The sequence below is a fragment of the Neovison vison genome, chromosome 1 (genome assembly GCF_020171115.1).
Source record: "Neovison vison isolate M4711 chromosome 1, ASM_NN_V1, whole genome shotgun sequence".
NCBI classification, from domain to species: domain Eukaryota; kingdom Metazoa; phylum Chordata; class Mammalia; order Carnivora; family Mustelidae; genus Neogale; species Neogale vison.
The window spans coordinates 213,682,542-213,699,942 of record NC_058091.1 but is presented as its reverse complement, the minus strand read 5'-3'; the positions used below and the strand labels follow the sequence as shown (position 1 = coordinate 213,699,942).

At 44.4% G+C, this 17,401-nt stretch overlaps 1 protein-coding gene across 4 annotated transcripts in view; it reads left to right on the top strand.

Moving 5' to 3' along the window:
* The window catches only part of PDE8B (phosphodiesterase 8B), a 239,164-nt gene that overhangs the window by 219,868 nt on the left and 1,895 nt on the right, over positions 1–17,401 (top strand). For 3 of the 4 annotated variants that reach the window (XM_044266652.1, XM_044266643.1, XM_044266668.1), the window contains exons 13-21: positions 2,069–2,145; positions 3,538–3,702; positions 6,632–6,677; positions 7,114–7,249; positions 8,129–8,327; positions 10,726–10,943; positions 12,312–12,432; positions 14,562–14,729; positions 16,822–16,951. In XM_044266652.1, the coding sequence (XP_044122587.1) occupies positions 2,069–2,145; positions 3,538–3,702; positions 6,632–6,677; positions 7,114–7,249; positions 8,129–8,327; positions 10,726–10,943; positions 12,312–12,432; positions 14,562–14,729; positions 16,822–16,951 (1,260 nt within the window). The remainder of the gene's footprint in view (positions 1–2,068; positions 2,146–3,537; positions 3,703–6,631; positions 6,678–7,113; positions 7,250–8,128; positions 8,328–10,725; positions 10,944–12,311; positions 12,433–14,561; positions 14,730–16,821; positions 16,952–17,401) is intronic. The other variant, XM_044266658.1, reaches the window with a different exon arrangement.

Genomic DNA, 17,401 nt, shown 5'->3' with positions numbered 1-17,401 from the left:
TGGTACAAAAATAATGCATTAATCAGTGGAACAGAATAGAGAGCCCTGAAATAAACCCATGATTATATGGTCAATTAATCTTTGATAAAGCAGGAAAGAATATTCAATGGGAAAAAGACTGTCTCTTCCACAGTGTTGGGGAAACTGGAAAGCTACATGTAAAAGAATGAAGCTGGACCACTTTCTCACACCATGCACACAAACTTGAAATGACTAAAACAGAGATGTGAGCGCTCAAACCATAAAAATCCTGGAAGAGAGCAGAGACATTAATTTCTCTGACATTAGACATAGCATTTTTCCAAATATGTCTCTTAAGGCAAGGGAAATAAAAGCAAAAATAATCTACTGGGACTATTCCAAAATTAAAAGCTTTTGCAAAGTAAAAGGACCAATCAAGAAACTAGAAGACAACCTACTGAATAGGAGAAGATGTTTGCAAATGTACCTATCTAATAGAAGGTTAGTATCCAAAATATATTGAAAAACTTACACAACTCAAAACCACCAATAATCTGATTAAAAATGGCCAGAAGGCAAGAAGCTGTTTATCCAGAGAAGACATCCAGATGGTCAACAGACAAATGAAAAGATGCTCAACATCACTGATCATCAGGGAAATGCAAATCAAAACCCTGATGAGCTATCACCTCACACTTGTCAGAATGGCTGAAATCAGAAACATGAGAAGTAACAGTATTGATGGTGAGCATGTGGAGAAAAAGGAACCCTTGTGCACTGTTGGTGGGAATGCAGATTGATGCAACACCATGGAAAAAAGTATGGAGGTTCCTAAGAATTACCATAAGATCCATTAATTTCCACCCCTGGGTCTTTTACCCATAGAATACAAAAATACTGATTCAAAAAGATATATGTACCCCTATGGTTATTGCTGCATTATTTACAATAGCCAAATTATGGAAGATGCACAAGTGTCCATTGATAGATGAATGGATAAAAGATTTAATATATATGTAATACATGTGTATATATTATGTGTAATATATGTGTGTTTACTGTGTGTATATATAATATATATTATTACATATACAAACATAATGTAAAGATAAATATGTTATAGATTATATATAACGTATGTATAATATTATATGTAATACACACACACACACACACACACACACACAATGTAGTATTTCTCAGCCCTAACAAAGCTTGGAATCTTGCTGTTTGCAACCACGTGGATGGATCTGGAGAGCATAATGCTAAGTGAAATAAGTCAGAAAGAAAAATATGTATGATTTCACTCATGTGGAATGTAAGAAGCAAATAAAGCCAAAAAACCCCACAAAAGTCAGAAAACAGACTCTTACCTATAGAGAATAAAATAGTGGGGAGGGGAGGGTGAATGGGTGACAGAGACAAAGAGTACACTTATCATGATGAGCGCTGAGTAATGTATGGATTGTTGAATCACTATATTATATACTTGAAACTAATATAACCCTTTTAAAAACTGTACTGGCATTTTAAAATTTAAAAAAATTAAATTAGAATTAATTTAAAATGAAAGTTTCTATTGATTAGAGCTAGAACCATCACTGGATTCTGGGTGTTAAGAACCTAGGGGCACAGGGAGGTCAAGAGGCTGGCCCTAATTACGGAGAGTGGACTCCTTCATCTACGCCCCACCCTGACCACAGCCCGTGCTTCCTTTTCCACAGTGCAGTTACCCAATCATGTGGTCAACAGCTGGGAACTGAAAGTTAGGAACTATCAAAGTTGGGCTTCAGTGATTTACGGGAAAGTGAGATGAGACCTCAGGATCCCATTAACCCTCTCTGAAATTACCCTTCTGGAACTGGGACTCCTAAAACCTGCCTGCACCATCAAGGTTTCAGGCCAAAGCACCTTTTCTAGACTTTGGCAAGTAGTGCCTGGTGTCTCAGCCTTATAGGATTGAAGGATGGGCATATCTTTTGCTTTGTGGAGGGCAGTGGGGAAATATTCCTTTGAGAATCAGGTCCCTGGTCCATGAAGGGCTCCTTTGGTGCATTTAGCCAAGCTGAGCCACCAGAACCAGCTACAACTTTGTTTTTCTCTTCAGCACCAAGCCTACAGAATCGTCGCTATCCGTCCATGGCAAGAATCCATTCCATGACCATCGAGGCTCCCATCACAAAGGTAAGTGGCAGCTGCTGCCTCCACTCTGCAGTCAGGGCCACGCAGCATTGGGCTAATTTCTGGAGATAAAGTCATGAATGACTTACTACTGATACCATAGAGAGGAAGCATACTAAATAAACACATAATAAATAAATTTATAGTTATAAATTGCAATGACTGTTGGTAAGGAAAACTGTAGGGTTCTAAGAGAAAATTAGATTACTATGGCCCTATTCGTGTTGGATGAGGTGATCAGGGAGAGCTCTCTCTAGAGGAAGTAATGTTTGAAGTAAGAACTGAAGAATGCAAGGATGTTAGAAGAAAAGGTGGGCCAAGAGAATTCTGGACAGCAGTCACAGCGAGGGAAGAAGCAAAGAGTTGATTGGAGTACTGGAGGATTGGAGTATTTGAGGAAGAAGATGAAAAACAGTGTGGGTGGCTAGAGCTTGGAGACCGGAGGTGGGGGTTGGGGGAGAAGTGTTCATGTGTTAGTTGTTTGCAGAAGAAACCACTGAAGAGTTTCAAGTGGGGGAGTGACATGATCAAGTATGTTATTAAAAAGAACACCCAGCTGCCATGAAGAGAATGGACTAGAAATGGCAAGAATGAAAGAGAAGAGGCCACTTTGGGGCTTTTCCAGAATTTCAGGCCATGAAGTGTTGTTAGTTGGATTTGAGTTACAGCAGTGGAGATAGAAATGAATAGATGAAGAAATATTTAGGGGTAGAATTAATTTAACTTAGTGATGAGGGACACTAGGAGAGGTGACCGAGAAATGGGGAAAACGGTTTGTCAGCTGGGGCTTTCTAGGTTTTGGCTTTGAGCACAAGTGCATACAAGTGTTGTTTTGCCCAGTGTAGGAAGCAGAGAAGGAGCTCTTGTCTTCGATTTTTTGTTGTTGTTGTTGTTCCATTTGTTCACTTAACTGCTTTGGGGAGAAGGGAGCAATATCATGAATTTAGTTTTGGACATGTAAGTCAGATAGTGCAGTAGATATGTCAGGTAGGCAGCTGAATATACAAAGTTGAAGGTCGAAAGGAGTTGAGACAAGGGTGTAAATTTGAGAGTCCTTGGATATGGATCACAGGGGTCCAAAATCACGGAAATAGCTTGTCTCTGGAAGGACTGGAGAGTGAAAGAAAGGTCCAGCACCAGTCTCCAAGGGGCTCCAACCTGTAGAAGAGAATCAGAGAAGGATCAGCAGAGGAGCTGCAGAAAACGTAGTTTCTGTGGTAGGAGCACGACCAGCAGAGGGCGGATGGAAGAATGGACTGGTTCGGTGGAAACACGGATCATTTTGAACAACAAAACGTGTTATCATCTGATTTCTTACCATTTCCAGGCATACGTGTAACCTTTGGGAATTAGAATCCTAATATCCTCAAATGTATTCTCTCTTTACTTCTTTAGGTTATAAATATCATCAATGCAGCCCAAGAGAATAGCCCCGTCACAGTAGCAGAAGCCTTGGACAGGGTTTTAGAGATTCTACGGACCACAGAACTGTATTCCCCTCAGCTGGGTACCAAAGATGAAGATCCCCACACCAGTGATCTCGTTGGAGGCCTGATGACTGTGAGTGATGAAGGAAGCCCAGAAAGGCAGGGGAGAGGCAGGAAGTGCCCTCCTGAGGATACAGAACATGTAACATAGAAACTGGTGCCTGTAGTTGCAGAAACATCTGTCGTGTGGGCTAATGTCAGCATAACCAGAAGCATCTGCATCAAAAGTTATTATCTGAGTGGTAGAATTCAAGGAATTCTTGAATGTATCTTTCCATGAAGCTAACTGATCACAGCAATGGGAGACAGTGCTTCAGAATCCTCATTACAGTAAAGAGTAGTAGCAGTTGATGAGGGTGGAGTATGTCGATGTCTTCTTCCCTTTGACCCAGGGCAGTGTTGGATTGAGGGTTATGGCTAGGTCTCCTTGGACAGCAGGCTCCTTATATCATGCAAGGGTTTGTACTTAGACTACACCACAAAATTGTAAAGAAAATTCTTTGTTAAAAATCAAAGCTTCTGGGACGCCTGGGTGGCTCAGTTGGTTAGGCAGCTGCCTTCAGCTAAGGTCATGATCCCAGCATCCTGGGATCGAGTCCCGCATCGGGTTCCTTGCTTGGCAGGGAGCCTGCTTCTCCCTCTGCCTGCCACTCTGTCTGCCTGTGTTCACTCTCGCTCCTCTCTCTCTGACAAATAAATAAAAAAATCTTTAAAAAAAATTTTTTTTTAAAAATCAAAGCTTCTATAGAAGTTCCCCCACTTAACGACTGAGCCACCCAGGCACCCCCCACCCCCCACTAGAATCCAGTAAAGGCAGAGCTGAGCTGTTCTGGCTCCGTAGGGTGAGGTGGGGCGGGGTCTGCCCGCTGCCAGCTCGCCAGTACCGCCTGCCTCAGCCTCTGTAACCACCAAGAGCAGCTGATTTTTTTTTTAAGATGTATTTATTTATTTATCTATTTGACAGAGAGACATCACAAGTAGGCAGAGAGGCAGGCGGGGGAGGGGGGGAAGCAAGCTCCCCGGTGAAGAGAGAGCCTGATGTGGGGCTCAATCCCAGGACCCCAGGATCACAACCTGAGCTAAAGGCAGAGGCTTTAACCTACTGAGCCACCCAGGCGCCCCGAGCAGCTGATTTTTTAAGGACTCATTTGTTCTCATGTTTTTACGTGATCTGTTTGGTGGTAATCTTCATATATCAGCAAGTGAAGAAAAAGGAGAAGATTCAAATTACTCATTTGTAATCCTAATCAGAGGCTGAAACTGGAAGTACTCTTTGGGAGGAAAACGGACTCCCGGAGTCATCTGTGTGTTTTCTGTCCAGCCCTGCCACCATATGCTGGGTTGACTGGTTTTGTAGTCATTCTCCTTGTTCCTGCTGAAGGTCTTTAATGAGCCTGTAATCTAGTGACCCCTCCCCACCATTGCTTTTCTGTCCCTGGGCTGGCCTTGGCTGTTCCTTCCCAGTGCATCATAAACTTGAGCTCTGGAGAACGCTGGCAAGGGTCCTTCAGGAGGGCAGCCACGGCTGAGTCGCAGTAGGAGGCCTTTGGTTCTTGGAGCTACGTTATCTGCCCTCCTTCCCCCTGCTGGTGTACCATCTTGCAGGTAAGGCTGTGAGGAACCAGTGTAGAATTCTACCTCCTTTTATTTGGTTTTGCAAACCAGAAAAAGAAAAGCAAAACAAGAACAGGAGTACCTTGTGATACGTACCTTATGGGCAAGACAGCTGTAGCCATGGTTACTTGCCTACTGATAGAGTGTTAAAAATTAAGGGCTTGGCCTGAAGATCCAAGGTATGACTTCAGGGGAGCCCTTCATTAATACTTAAATTTTTTAAAGATTTATTTATTTATTTTAAAGAGGGGGAGCACCCAAACAGCAGGGGAGGGGCAGAAGGAAAGAGAGAAGCAGACTCCCCACTGAGTGCCAAGGCCTCCATAGAGCTTGATCTCAGCACCGTGAGGTCATGACCTGAGCCGAAATCAAGAGTCAGAGGCTTGGGGTGCCTGGGTGGCTCAGTTAGTTGGGCATCTGCCTTTGGCATAGGTCATAATCCCAGGGCCCTAGGATAGAGCCCCAGGTTGGACTCCCTGCTCAATGGGGAGTCTCCTTCTGCCTGCCACTCTGCCTACTCATGCTCTCTGTCAAATAAATAAATAAAATCTTAAAAAAAAAAAAAAAAAGAATGGGAGGCTTAACTGAGCCACCCAAGCTCCCATTTTCATTAATACTTTGAACCTAAGTGTATACTTTCTAGAGAGACAAGTAATTTTATAAATGACTTTTAAGCAAGATCTAAATAATTAGATACTTAAGCGTAGAAAGCAGAGAGAAGGAAGCTGAGATGTAGCACCATCTGGGGTCTGTTCAAGAGCCTAGTAAATGGAAATCACCGGAATTCTTTCCACTCCCTTATGCTGCTCCAAACATCTCAAACCCAGAAACTCATTTTAAAGGCCAGTTGCAATGCCCAGGTTGCAAAACAGAAAATACAGTTGGAAAAAAATTTAGATATAAGTCAAAAATCAGCCCACCCTTTTTAAGTTTTTACATTAAGTCATCCCCAAAATGTGGCCCATGACTTTGGTTTCCCAATATGTAAATGTAAGAACGCAAGAATAACACAGTCCCTATAAGGGGAAGTGGCGTTCCTTCAAAATAACCCACATCCAAAAGCAGGACCCCTTCTGTAATTGCAGAAGTGTGGCTTCAAGATGCCAGAAGACAAAGAGGGAATTTGAAAAAAAGGCAAATCAGAGGTCAGATATGTAACCTGAATGAAGTCCTGTCCACTTTATTCTCAATTCTCCATCTCCTGGGGCTAATAGTGGTGGAAGGGAGAATATCCTCTGTCTCACAGATACTCTTTAAATTTTGAGCTTCAACTTGGAGTTCCAGATTGGGTTTTCAGGATGCAGGTCTCTTGGGCTAATGGAAGAAATGAGAGAACAATGCTAAGAGCATGGAAAGCACACTTCTAATAGTAGCTTTCTTTATTCCAGGATGGCTTGAGAAGGTTGTCAGGAAACGAGTATGTGTTCACTAAGAGTAAGTTGTCATCTGTCCATGTCATGATGATAACCAGTCTCCAGCCTGGAGACTCACATTTTGGGATTACTGTTTGGGGAGAGTGTTGTTACTTCCTGTTGGGTCTCACAGGAGTTCACTGTCCCTGTGTTCTGAAATAGGGTTCTTGAAACCAGGTCTCCTCATTAAAATCACTTCTTTGAGCACTGTCTGAGTAGGAACTGCAAATCTCTGTATATTTAAACAGTTAAATGGAATACTTCTTTTATTTTTATTTTTGGTTGGGGGATCTGGAAGTTTCATAATGTAAGAGAAGACCCTGGAAGTAAAAAATCTTCCTACTCTTAGAAGTTCAAGACATCCTTTCTAGTAGCTACCATGAAGATGATGACAAATGCTCAGGGGCACTCAAGATTCTGCAATTAACCAGCCTCCCCAACCCCATGTGTTTGCTCAGATGTGCACCAGAGTCACAGCCACCTTGCGATGCCAATAACCATCAACGATGTCCCCCCTTGTATCGCTCAGTTACTTGATAATGAGGAAAGTTGGGAGTTCAACATCTTTGAATTGGAAGCTGTAACACATAAAAGGTATGTGGCTTCTCTGGCTGCAGGTGGGGAAAGATTGATGGCCACGCTCAAGACTTTCACATCTGGATTTGAGGGAGACGTGCGTTCTTGCCACAAGAAACTTCACAGGTTCTACCAGTCATGCCATGCTGGAATGTCGAACAACCAGAGAGACTGTGGCCCCTGAGTGAGCTCCTTTATGGAGACAGAGTGGGTAAGATGTGGGATTAGCCTGGGGATGACCAAGGATGAGGACTTACTATGTGTCCTTTATAGATTTATCCAGGTCATTCCTTTGTGCTAGTAAACCAGGAGTTACAAGTACTCTCAGCCCTGAACTGTTGAAGCTCCACCTCACAAAATGAGTTTGAGAGCACTACAGACTTGACCTTGGATCTATCTGGGAGGCAGGGAAAAAATTAAATAACTCAGAAAGACCTCTTCTACAGTAGGAGAAGGCTTTCTTCTGGGGCTGCTGATGTACAGTATGTGAATGATTCTCACCTGTACATGAATAATGTGATGGGAAATGGTAAGACTTTGCAGAGACCACTGTCCTTAGGCTCAGTGACTTCCTGAGGGGACAGAAAGGAAGTACAGAGCTTGTATAGAAGTAGAGATGGAAAGGGACTATCAGAGATCTGTCTTGGCTACAGGAACCACTGAGGCCACGTGACTTAAAGACAATCGAGAAATCATGTATGGATCACCGCTAGGCACCTGGTTGTAAATCGGTGACTGATGAGATGTTCTGTCTCCTAATTTGGGGAGGGAATATTTTTATGCCCTTGAGCATGTGAAGTAAAAGCGTCTCAAGAAAAATGCCTCTATTCCCCCGTGTCATCAAAGAAAGCAGTTTCTAGACCAGTGAATACAGTGAATTGTTTTCCCTTTTTCCAGGCCATTGGTTTACCTGGGCTTAAAGGTGTTTTCTCGGTTTGGAGTATGTGAATTTTTACACTGCTCTGAAACTACTCTTCGAGCCTGGCTCCAAGTGATTGAAGCCAACTACCACTCCTCCAATGCCTACCACAACTCCACCCATGCCGCTGATGTCCTGCATGCCACCGCCTTCTTCCTTGGAAAGGAACGAGTGAAGGTAGAATTTTGATATCAGGATCTAGTTACCTGCCTAAATTGGAGGTCCAGGAGCTCAATCTTATGAAATGTTAAGCCAAAAAGCTAACTTTTACGTATATATACACACACACTCAGATTAACCAATCATGTTGGTGTTGTAAAGACATGGCCTTTTCTCCCAGCTCTCCCCTCCCCCACATGCCTAAAGTAGTAATTGATGTCATGGGAGAGACTCCTTTGCATGCCTGGCTGATTCATGAACCCATTCTCCAGGTATTCACAAGGAGACCCCTGTGAGGGATCAAGGATAGGACTTCATTATTACAGCAAATGGTTACTTGGTCTAGAGGTTCCATTTTAGGATCCGAATTGGGCCAGTGGCGAATTATAAACCAGACAGCAATGAGCCATCCCCCATTCTCCTGATCAGACATAGATGTGTGTGTATGTGTTTTGTGTAGGTGTGAATGTGTATCTCCTATATTGATGACTTACATAATTCTGAGAGGTTTCATGTCCCTTAGTCTTACTTAAAAGTGAGTAGTGTCCTCTACAGGTGCTGATTTATAGGACAGCCCTATGTACACCCTATGTACATCTCTTGCCACAGCTGGCAAGAGATCCCCTTCTTCCCTCCTTCCCTCCTCCCTGTCACTTGCACAGTGAAGCTTATAATTCCTTTGCTGCAATTAGAACTGAAGCTTAGAATGCAGATGCCCCGGGAGAACGGCTATTTAGAGACTGAAATTCATATCAGTCTGCAGTGGCCTGACATGAGATCATCCCCTTATTCTAAGACCCTGAGTACTTAGAAGAGTGGCAGTGGGTCAGCCAGAAGGAGCAGAAATGCCACCATGGTAGGGAGAGTTTGCCAAAGCTGATCATCCGGAAGCTGATCTTGGTATTCACTTTAATCACCAACAAAATAAAGAATATGGCCCAAGAGTGATGCTTTTGAAGATCTTTATCACCTGTGGTTAAAAAAGGTGACATGAACCTGTGTTTGTACAGCCCTTTCTTGGAGGAGCCAGGGCACTTCCAGATCCATACCGCAGGCTCACAGCCCTCCGCTATATGCTGCACGAGACACTGCACTGTTGAGGCTGCACCGGGCCAGTAGAGGACGAAACCTAAAGCACGAATGTCAAGACCAAAGTGATGGCAGCCCCTGCAGTCCAGAGTTGGAGATGAACCTCACTTAAGCAGAATCACTCTAGAAAAATAGTGACTAAATGCTTGATAAATCAGGGAGTTCTTGGTCACTTTATCATCTCCCTTACTCTCCCTCTCCTAAGAATTTTCCTTTAAATTGTGAATTCTGCTAGCGGCTGCAAAATCTGATTGAAATTCTCAAATAGCAATGGAAACAAGGCTAAGACTGTAATATAATTTAAAAGACATTTTCTAATTCTGACAGTCTTGCCAGACAATCAGAAAATGTAGAACTGCAAGGAACCTTGGAGAATTGGGCTGGAAGGAGCTCTTGAGCTCAGAGATTTATTTTTTACTTGTGCGTGTGTGTGTGTGAGAGAGAGAGAGATTTTGTGCCTTTCCCAGTAAACTGTCAATCCCATTAGTGCAGAAAGCATGCCAGTGTAGTTCATCATTGTAGTGTTCACACTCTACTAACTAGAGCCCAGTAAGCCTAGAAGAAATGATTACTGAATTCCCAAGTTATAGGATCTCTTACATGATAGTAGCCCATTTAATAACCCCTACCTAAAGTTGTAATCTGAGAAAACATTTGTATGCCCTTGTGCTTTGGTCTGTGTTCTCAGATTAACACAGCAAGAGCTTAAGAAAGAGGGTCTCCCTTTTGCCTTTGCCGCCTGCTAGCCTGCAGCTGAATTTGGTTTTCAACGGCAAGAGCTGCCTTCACCTTAGTTGTCCTGAGAAAATTCTTTTTCTTGTCCGTGATTCTCTTGTACTGCCTGGCTCTAGTTCTTTTACCTTGGTGTGAAGAGTCTTGATGTATTTGTGCCACTTACTGCCACTCTCTCATTCTTTGCCCAAGCAAGCAAGCAAATGAAATAGGTAATACTTGGGATCATAGGCCACTCTATGCTCTCTCCACTCGTGGGAAAATGTCACAGCAATACCACAGGGCAAGCATTTGGAAAGGCTTGTTTGGCTTCCTACAAAGACCTGGAGTGAGTGGGTGCTGGGAAAAGAATGTAGGCATCCATCATAATAGATGTGTCCCATAGCTCAGATTTCTGTTTCCCTCCAGATACGTTGCAGCATAGTGGAGTATCTGTGCTGTGTCCTGGGTAGCTTCTCAACTTCTAGGAAGTCAGAGAAGGCTCATCAGGCGAAGAAAATATTCTGGTCATCCCATCCCTCCTGAGGCACAGATAGGAGTGTAGGTCTCTGACAGCCAGTGGATAACATTCACCCTTGCCTCCCCACGGCCCCAGGGAAGCCTCGATCAGCTGGATGAGGTCGCAGCACTGATTGCGGCCACGGTGCACGATGTGGATCACCCGGGAAGGACCAACTCGTTCCTCTGCAATGCAGGCAGCGAACTCGCCGTGCTCTACAATGACACCGCTGTCTTAGAGAGTCACCACACTGCCCTGGCTTTCCAGCTCACCGTCAAGGACAGCAAATGCAACATTTTCAAGAACATCGACAGGTCTGTGGTGTTTGGGTTCCTGTGCTCAGGTTTGTGAAGTGTAAGTGGGAAATGGTGTTTTCCCTAACTTCTCCAAGTCCTGAGCAGCTTCGTGGGGTAAGGAAAAGGAGAAAGAACAATAGTTGGACCATTGTATCAGACATTAAGATAGTCACCTTGCACTTGTAAGCTTACCTATACTTTTCAGACTGCTTTTATCTTTCGGAATTTCATTTGGTCTTCAGTGAGTTTATGGACATGTTTTACATACCCCAAAGTAATTAGAAATATTGGTTGTCTTACTGATCAGTACAGCAGAAGTTTCACCCTCCAGGAGGACATCCTGCCTTTTGTGTAACTCAAGGAACATGCATCCTTCCTCATCTTACCCCAGTTCAATGTTTGCCACTTAAAAACCTAACTCACGAGGAGACAGTGTTGTTCTAGATGTCCCAGCAGAAATGTTAAAGCCCAAAGGGTGGGACAGGTCTCCCCCTTCCTGGGCTAAGTAGGCCAGCCGGGAACAGACAGGAGCAATCCCTGGGGGCCACCACAGGCCTGCAGTCACTATGGCTGTCGCCCGTGGAGCAGCGGCCAGGCTGGAGGGCCAAGCAGACACAGAGCACAGAGCTCACTCTGGCCGCAGGGACCACACTTCGACATGAACCAAACACGCTGGTTTCTAGAAACCTGAGAAAACACGGAGACCAGTTATTCCACTTTCAGAAAGTTTTGTCAGTGCCAAGGACTGTTTTTAGAACTTTCACTGAAAGAATTTTCTCCAAGAGCCAACTCTACTCACCTCTTCATGCTGGCTCCTGGAGGTTAGAAGAAGATGGTAGGACCTGGAGAGTTAATGGGGCAGGTTTGCAGCTCCATGCAATACACCTTCGATCTAATTTAGAGCTTTTTCAGGGGAAAAACATGATTCCGAGGCCATCACCTGAGGAAGTGCTGACAAGTCTCTGTAATAGAAACCCGAGTCTGGGCCACCTGCCGTGGGGACAGCTCACCAGGCTGCTGCACCAGGCTTGTCGGGCAGGGACTTGACATTGCCTTCCACCTCACTGGGTTTGTGTTGCCAAGGGAAGGGAGAAGGAAACCACTTTGTAAAGTAAATGCCTACTGTGTGACATCGCACACACGCATGCACGCACGCACACTCAAGTCCTACAATGAAGGGTCCGCTGCACTGGGGACAGTGGAATAGCGTCAGCAAGTCCTGGCTTACCGGGAAGAGGCACAGGCAGACTTGATGATCCGCACTTGGTTCCCAGCTCTGTGCCCCTGGCTTCCTCCCGCGCTGTGGAAGTGTGGGGAGATGGGAGCATGACAGTTCTAATTCTGGACCTGATATGAACAAGGCTCTTTGTCTTCTGGTTATTTTAGGAACCATTATCGAACACTGCGCCAGGCCATTATCGACATGGTTTTAGCAACAGAGATGACCAAACACTTTGAACATGTGAACAAATTTGTGAACAGCATCAATAAGCCAATGGCAGCTGAGGTAAGCATTTCCCCAGTGGTCAGATACAACCGAGCACTGTTCCCATCAGAGGCTACTCTGGCCTCAATGCACTTTCTCCTCATCCTGAATCCAAGGTGGCTCTCTGCCCGGAACTGGTGAAGACGGGCTGGAAGTACTGGCCACAGTGTCCGCAGTAACCCTGAGCTCCCTGAAAGGAGGGTCCTGAAATAAGGCCTATGGTGACAGGAGGAGGTAGGCCCAAAGAGTAAGACAGACGAGGCCTGCAGACAACAGAGGCTAGCCTGTGTGGGGTATTTTAGAGGATCAAAGCCCTTTCTAATTCTCGGTCATTGGAGACCTCCAAAGTGGCTGTTTTTAAGGAGAGAGACCATCCAAGAGACACTCTTAACTATAGGGAACAAACCGGTGGTCGCCAGAGGGGACGTGGATGGAGGAGAGGGGTAAACAGGTGGTGGGGATAAGACAGCACACACACCCTGATGAACACGTGAGTGATGTCGACAACTGTCAATTTCAGGCATGCAATGTAGTGGTGCCACACTGTATATCAACTATACTGGAATTAAAAGAACTCAATCAAGAATAAAATAGAAGCTAAAATCTAGTATTGGGGGGAAAAGTGGATATTTTAAAGAACTATATTCCTGCTGACTTGCATTAAAAACATTAGTACCTAAAGATTCCATATAGTCAAGTTGTGAGTGCTAGTTGAAAACAAAAGCATTTGTCATTTTTAAAATTTCCTGATCTACCCTAGTCCTGCCTTAAGGCCCCTCCAAACTTGGGTTTTAAAAACATGCACAGAAGATTCACATCTCTGTCGTTTAAAATGAGCTCAACTGACCTCTGAAACCATGAAGCTGTTCATAGCCCTATAAAATTAGGAAAGCTTTATGCTCCTTTCCACGGGGCAGAGGCTACACATGTGGATGGATGACGAATGGTTGTCTTCAAAGTAACTTGATGATCAGTAAGGAGACTGTTCGTGGAGAACCCCTCACATGACCAGATGGAGGGACAGTGTCTACCTCACCTGTTCTACTTCATCTCCTGGGGTCCCACAGCGTAATGCCAGGGCCCTCTCTTTTCAGGAGACTGACTTATGGGGGTTAAGGATCTGGAGAGTCAGGAGGGGGAAGTTACATGGAATTTAGAGTTAAGGAAAGTCACCTATCAAAATAAGCTCCCAACTCTGTGTTGAGATTTATTATTTACAACAGTATGTATTGTAAGCAATATTTTACCAGTGGTAAGAAATAAATAATTTTCAGAACATAATTCTGTCCACTGATGGTTTAATAAATAGATCTAGTCTCAAAATAAAACAAAACCCCTTAAAATGTCATGCAGTTTTTCAGCTTGGCAGAACTCTGGAAATGTAATTGTTTTTACACAATCTGATGTCTTTGGAAGCAGAAGATAGCAATCATCCAGGTTTTGTGTAACTGACCTATCATTGCATTTATGTAAGTCTACTCACAGAACTGGCCACTTGGCTCAGGACCCCTGACATCCGTCACTAGGTCTGTACTCCTGCACAACTGGTCTTTCTAAACATGACCGAATACATCTAATCCTGCCCCAGCCCACTTTCCTGCTCTTAGTACCCCCCCACCAACCAAGAATATACTTGGGTCATGACTTGCCACCATTCAGTCGGAAAAGCAGCCAGGAAAGCATGAGTGGACAGATGCCTTATGAGAAAAGGGATGGGACGCAAGGTCACAGGACAGAGAGGGAGATGGCAGGCATAAGTAGTAGAAATAAATGAAGAAAGGATTGGAGGGTCCTATGTATGTGTTCTTTCCTATCTTTAATGCACTTTTATAAACCTGGCAGTGGTTTCTATACATCCTGATAAAACTGGAAGAAAAGCTCTCCTTTAAAATGCCATACCAAACTACTAAAAACAAAACCAACCTGAGGTAATAGTTACCTCTGGGGAATAGGATGGCAGTGAGGGGATGAGTGGTGACAGGGAGTTTGATGTTTTTAATTGTTTGTCTTGATTAAGTGTATTATATATAGAATTAAGGATGGAAAACTGGAGTCCCAGGCAGGTCTGAATGGGCCTGGTTGCCGACCATCTAATGTCTGGCCATTGTGGTCATAATATTTTAACACTAATATGTCCATCTGTCTTCCAGATTGAGGGCAGTGACTGTGAATGCAACCCTACTGGGAAGAACTTTCCTGAAAACCAAATCCTGATCAAGCGTATGATGATAAAGTGTGCTGATGTAGCCAACCCATGTCGCCCCCTGGACCTGTGCATCGAATGGGCTGGGAGGATCTCTGAGGAGTATTTTGCACAGGTACACTGCCTCTCTAGGGAAGCTCCACTTCTCTTCTGGAAATGGCTCCAGGTCATGGAACTCTGGAGATTTTCCAGTTGAGTAGCCATCAATTAATACAGGAATCCTCCCTGGAAAGAAATGGCTCACCCCGGCCTGAAATAGACTTCAGGTTTGACTGACGTGGCTGGCCACTGACCAAAGTCATTCTAGGAGGGGATAAACTGAGCCTCTGGAAGTATCTTTTCATCATCAAAATGTCAGATCCTGAATTTCCACAAACACTGGGCTACCATCCGTTCACTTACCAGGTTATTCTTCTCTCCACTGAGCCCTGTGGGGACACAGAAGTGCAAGATGCACTCCCACTCATGGGCAGCTCATAAACAGCAGGGGAGAGGTGTAGACATAGATAGGTCCACACATCGCTAAAAATAGGAAGTATCTCTAAAGGAAGTATGGTAAATGCTATCTGAGTTCAGACAGATACGTTTCCTAGATGATAAAAAAAGAAAAAAAAGGAGCTTTGAGGGAATTGGTATTAAATTTGTGTTTTTATTTTTTGAAAAGATTTAGATATATGGAAATAGGAAAGGACTTCGTGGGAGAGAAAGTATCATGTGTAAAATTAGTAAGGAAGAAAAATAGAATTTTATATAAGAATAGCAATATGTAGTTCACTTTGGCAGTGTGAAGGAGTTGAAGGAACAAAATCCAGAAACGAGTAGACCACAAGATGCCTTTTGAAATACAGGCCTACTTCCAGGGAAGAGGACTGTGTTACACGTATGTGTGATAGAAAGGAAAACACGCACGCAGCCCCAAGTCCTGCACTGGGGGAGGGCCGAACGGCGGAGTGTACCACGACGGCAGGATAAAGAATGGTTCATCGTATCCCAAAGGGCTGGCAGGGACAGGACAGCCAAGTACTCAGTACGTTAACTGCAGCTTTCAAGGCTGAGAAGCAGAGCTCCAGAAATGGAGAAAAGTAGGGCAGACAGTCTGACGTTGCCAGAAAGAAGGGGCTTAAGAGTAAAAAACCCGAACTACTCCTTGAACAACAGTGGAGATTTTAAAGATGCCTCATTGATTAATCTGGAATGAGCAAGCTGAGCCAAAAGCTGGTAGGAGGTCATTAATGGGCCTCCCAGGACCCACAGAGGTGGCCTGAAATCCTAGTCCTAATTATTCTCTAAGTACAGGCATGGGAGAGGAACACTTCTAAGTCATTTAATGTAAGTTCCTTGTTCAGCTGTCCTTCTCCCAAAAAGGAATGTACTAATGTTCACAAGCGCTGTGGCCTAAGAATCACAAGTCAGAAACGAGGCCTCTCATGAGCTGGCCTCAGGTTCAGCACACCATCAGGAACATGGGGATCTTAATATTCAGCCCCGCACAGGCTGGCCTTACACAAGTAAACATCCACTCTACTGTGCAAAATGCTCAGGCTGACACGCTCCTTGACAACCGCATGACCAGTACTCAAACCTGAGCAATCCAGTTTACCGTTCTTTGGAGTAAAAATAGTGCGCTTCAGCTCAACTGCTGAAATGCTTTTCCTCCAGACATCACGATGCTGTGCTGTGTGGTGTAAGGGCTTTATGCGGACTTCCCATTTTGTCAGAACACAGAATTTTAAAAGCACATGTACTCAGAGGTCAAAATTCATTAATAATTCTTACTGCTTCAATGGGGATATTAAGTGAAACTGGCTTTTTGAACTTCAGGCACGTGACTCCTGGTACAGTTTGGTGACAGTGCCTTGACTCATGCTAAGGCATAAACACTGCCCCACCATCACTCCTGCCCTCACTGTAAATAGTGGTATCACCAGTGTTAGTACTCAGCGCTACTAGTGGGACTGCAGAAGCCGATCTCCAGAAAGGGGTGAAGAGATCAGTGCTTCAGGAGGGGCTCTGGGATAGTACAAGAGACCTGTGTCCCTAGCTCATCAGGTGGTTGACTCACTGGAGCCTCAGGAGCTTACTGAACCTAGCGAGGTCTTCATGGTGACAGCTAGAGGAGGACCCATTTTCAGAGCTGTTCTGAGAAATGAGATGCCGTGACAGCTCCTCGTATGCCCCAGCCCGGTGTGTGCTCTCATTTCTCGTAGACTGATGAAGAGAAGAGACAGGGACTCCCTGTGGTGATGCCAGTGTTTGACCGGAATACCTGCAGCATCCCCAAATCCCAGATCTCCTTCATTGACTACTTCATAACAGACATGTTTGATGCTTGGGATGGTAAGAGAGTTGGTGTTTTGCCACCCCACAGGATACTGTGTTATACTTTTATGATGATAACCCTTACTGACATAGGTTGGGCCTAAAGGTATACATGAAATGCTACTTTTGGTTGTGTGTGTGTGGAGATAGCTGCCAGCTGTTTGCAGCCAGGTGGGGGGAGGGGGCGCGTGGGCACCTTCTGCATCCCTAGCATCTTGCAGAGAACCTTATGTACAGAAATCTCAGTGGATGTTTGATAATTGCAGCAGTCTTAACCTCTGGGAAGCAAAGGTTTCCAAAGTTTACAGGTTTAGCCGTTCCTCAGGGAAACTCTAGAAAGAATACCAACAGCATCTGTGAATCAGAGTAGACCAAATACATGTTGTAATGTTGCTAATAAGTGACTGTATTTTAGAAACTAGTGTTAATAACTTACCTTCCCATGCTTGTATGTGCACTAGAGGACCT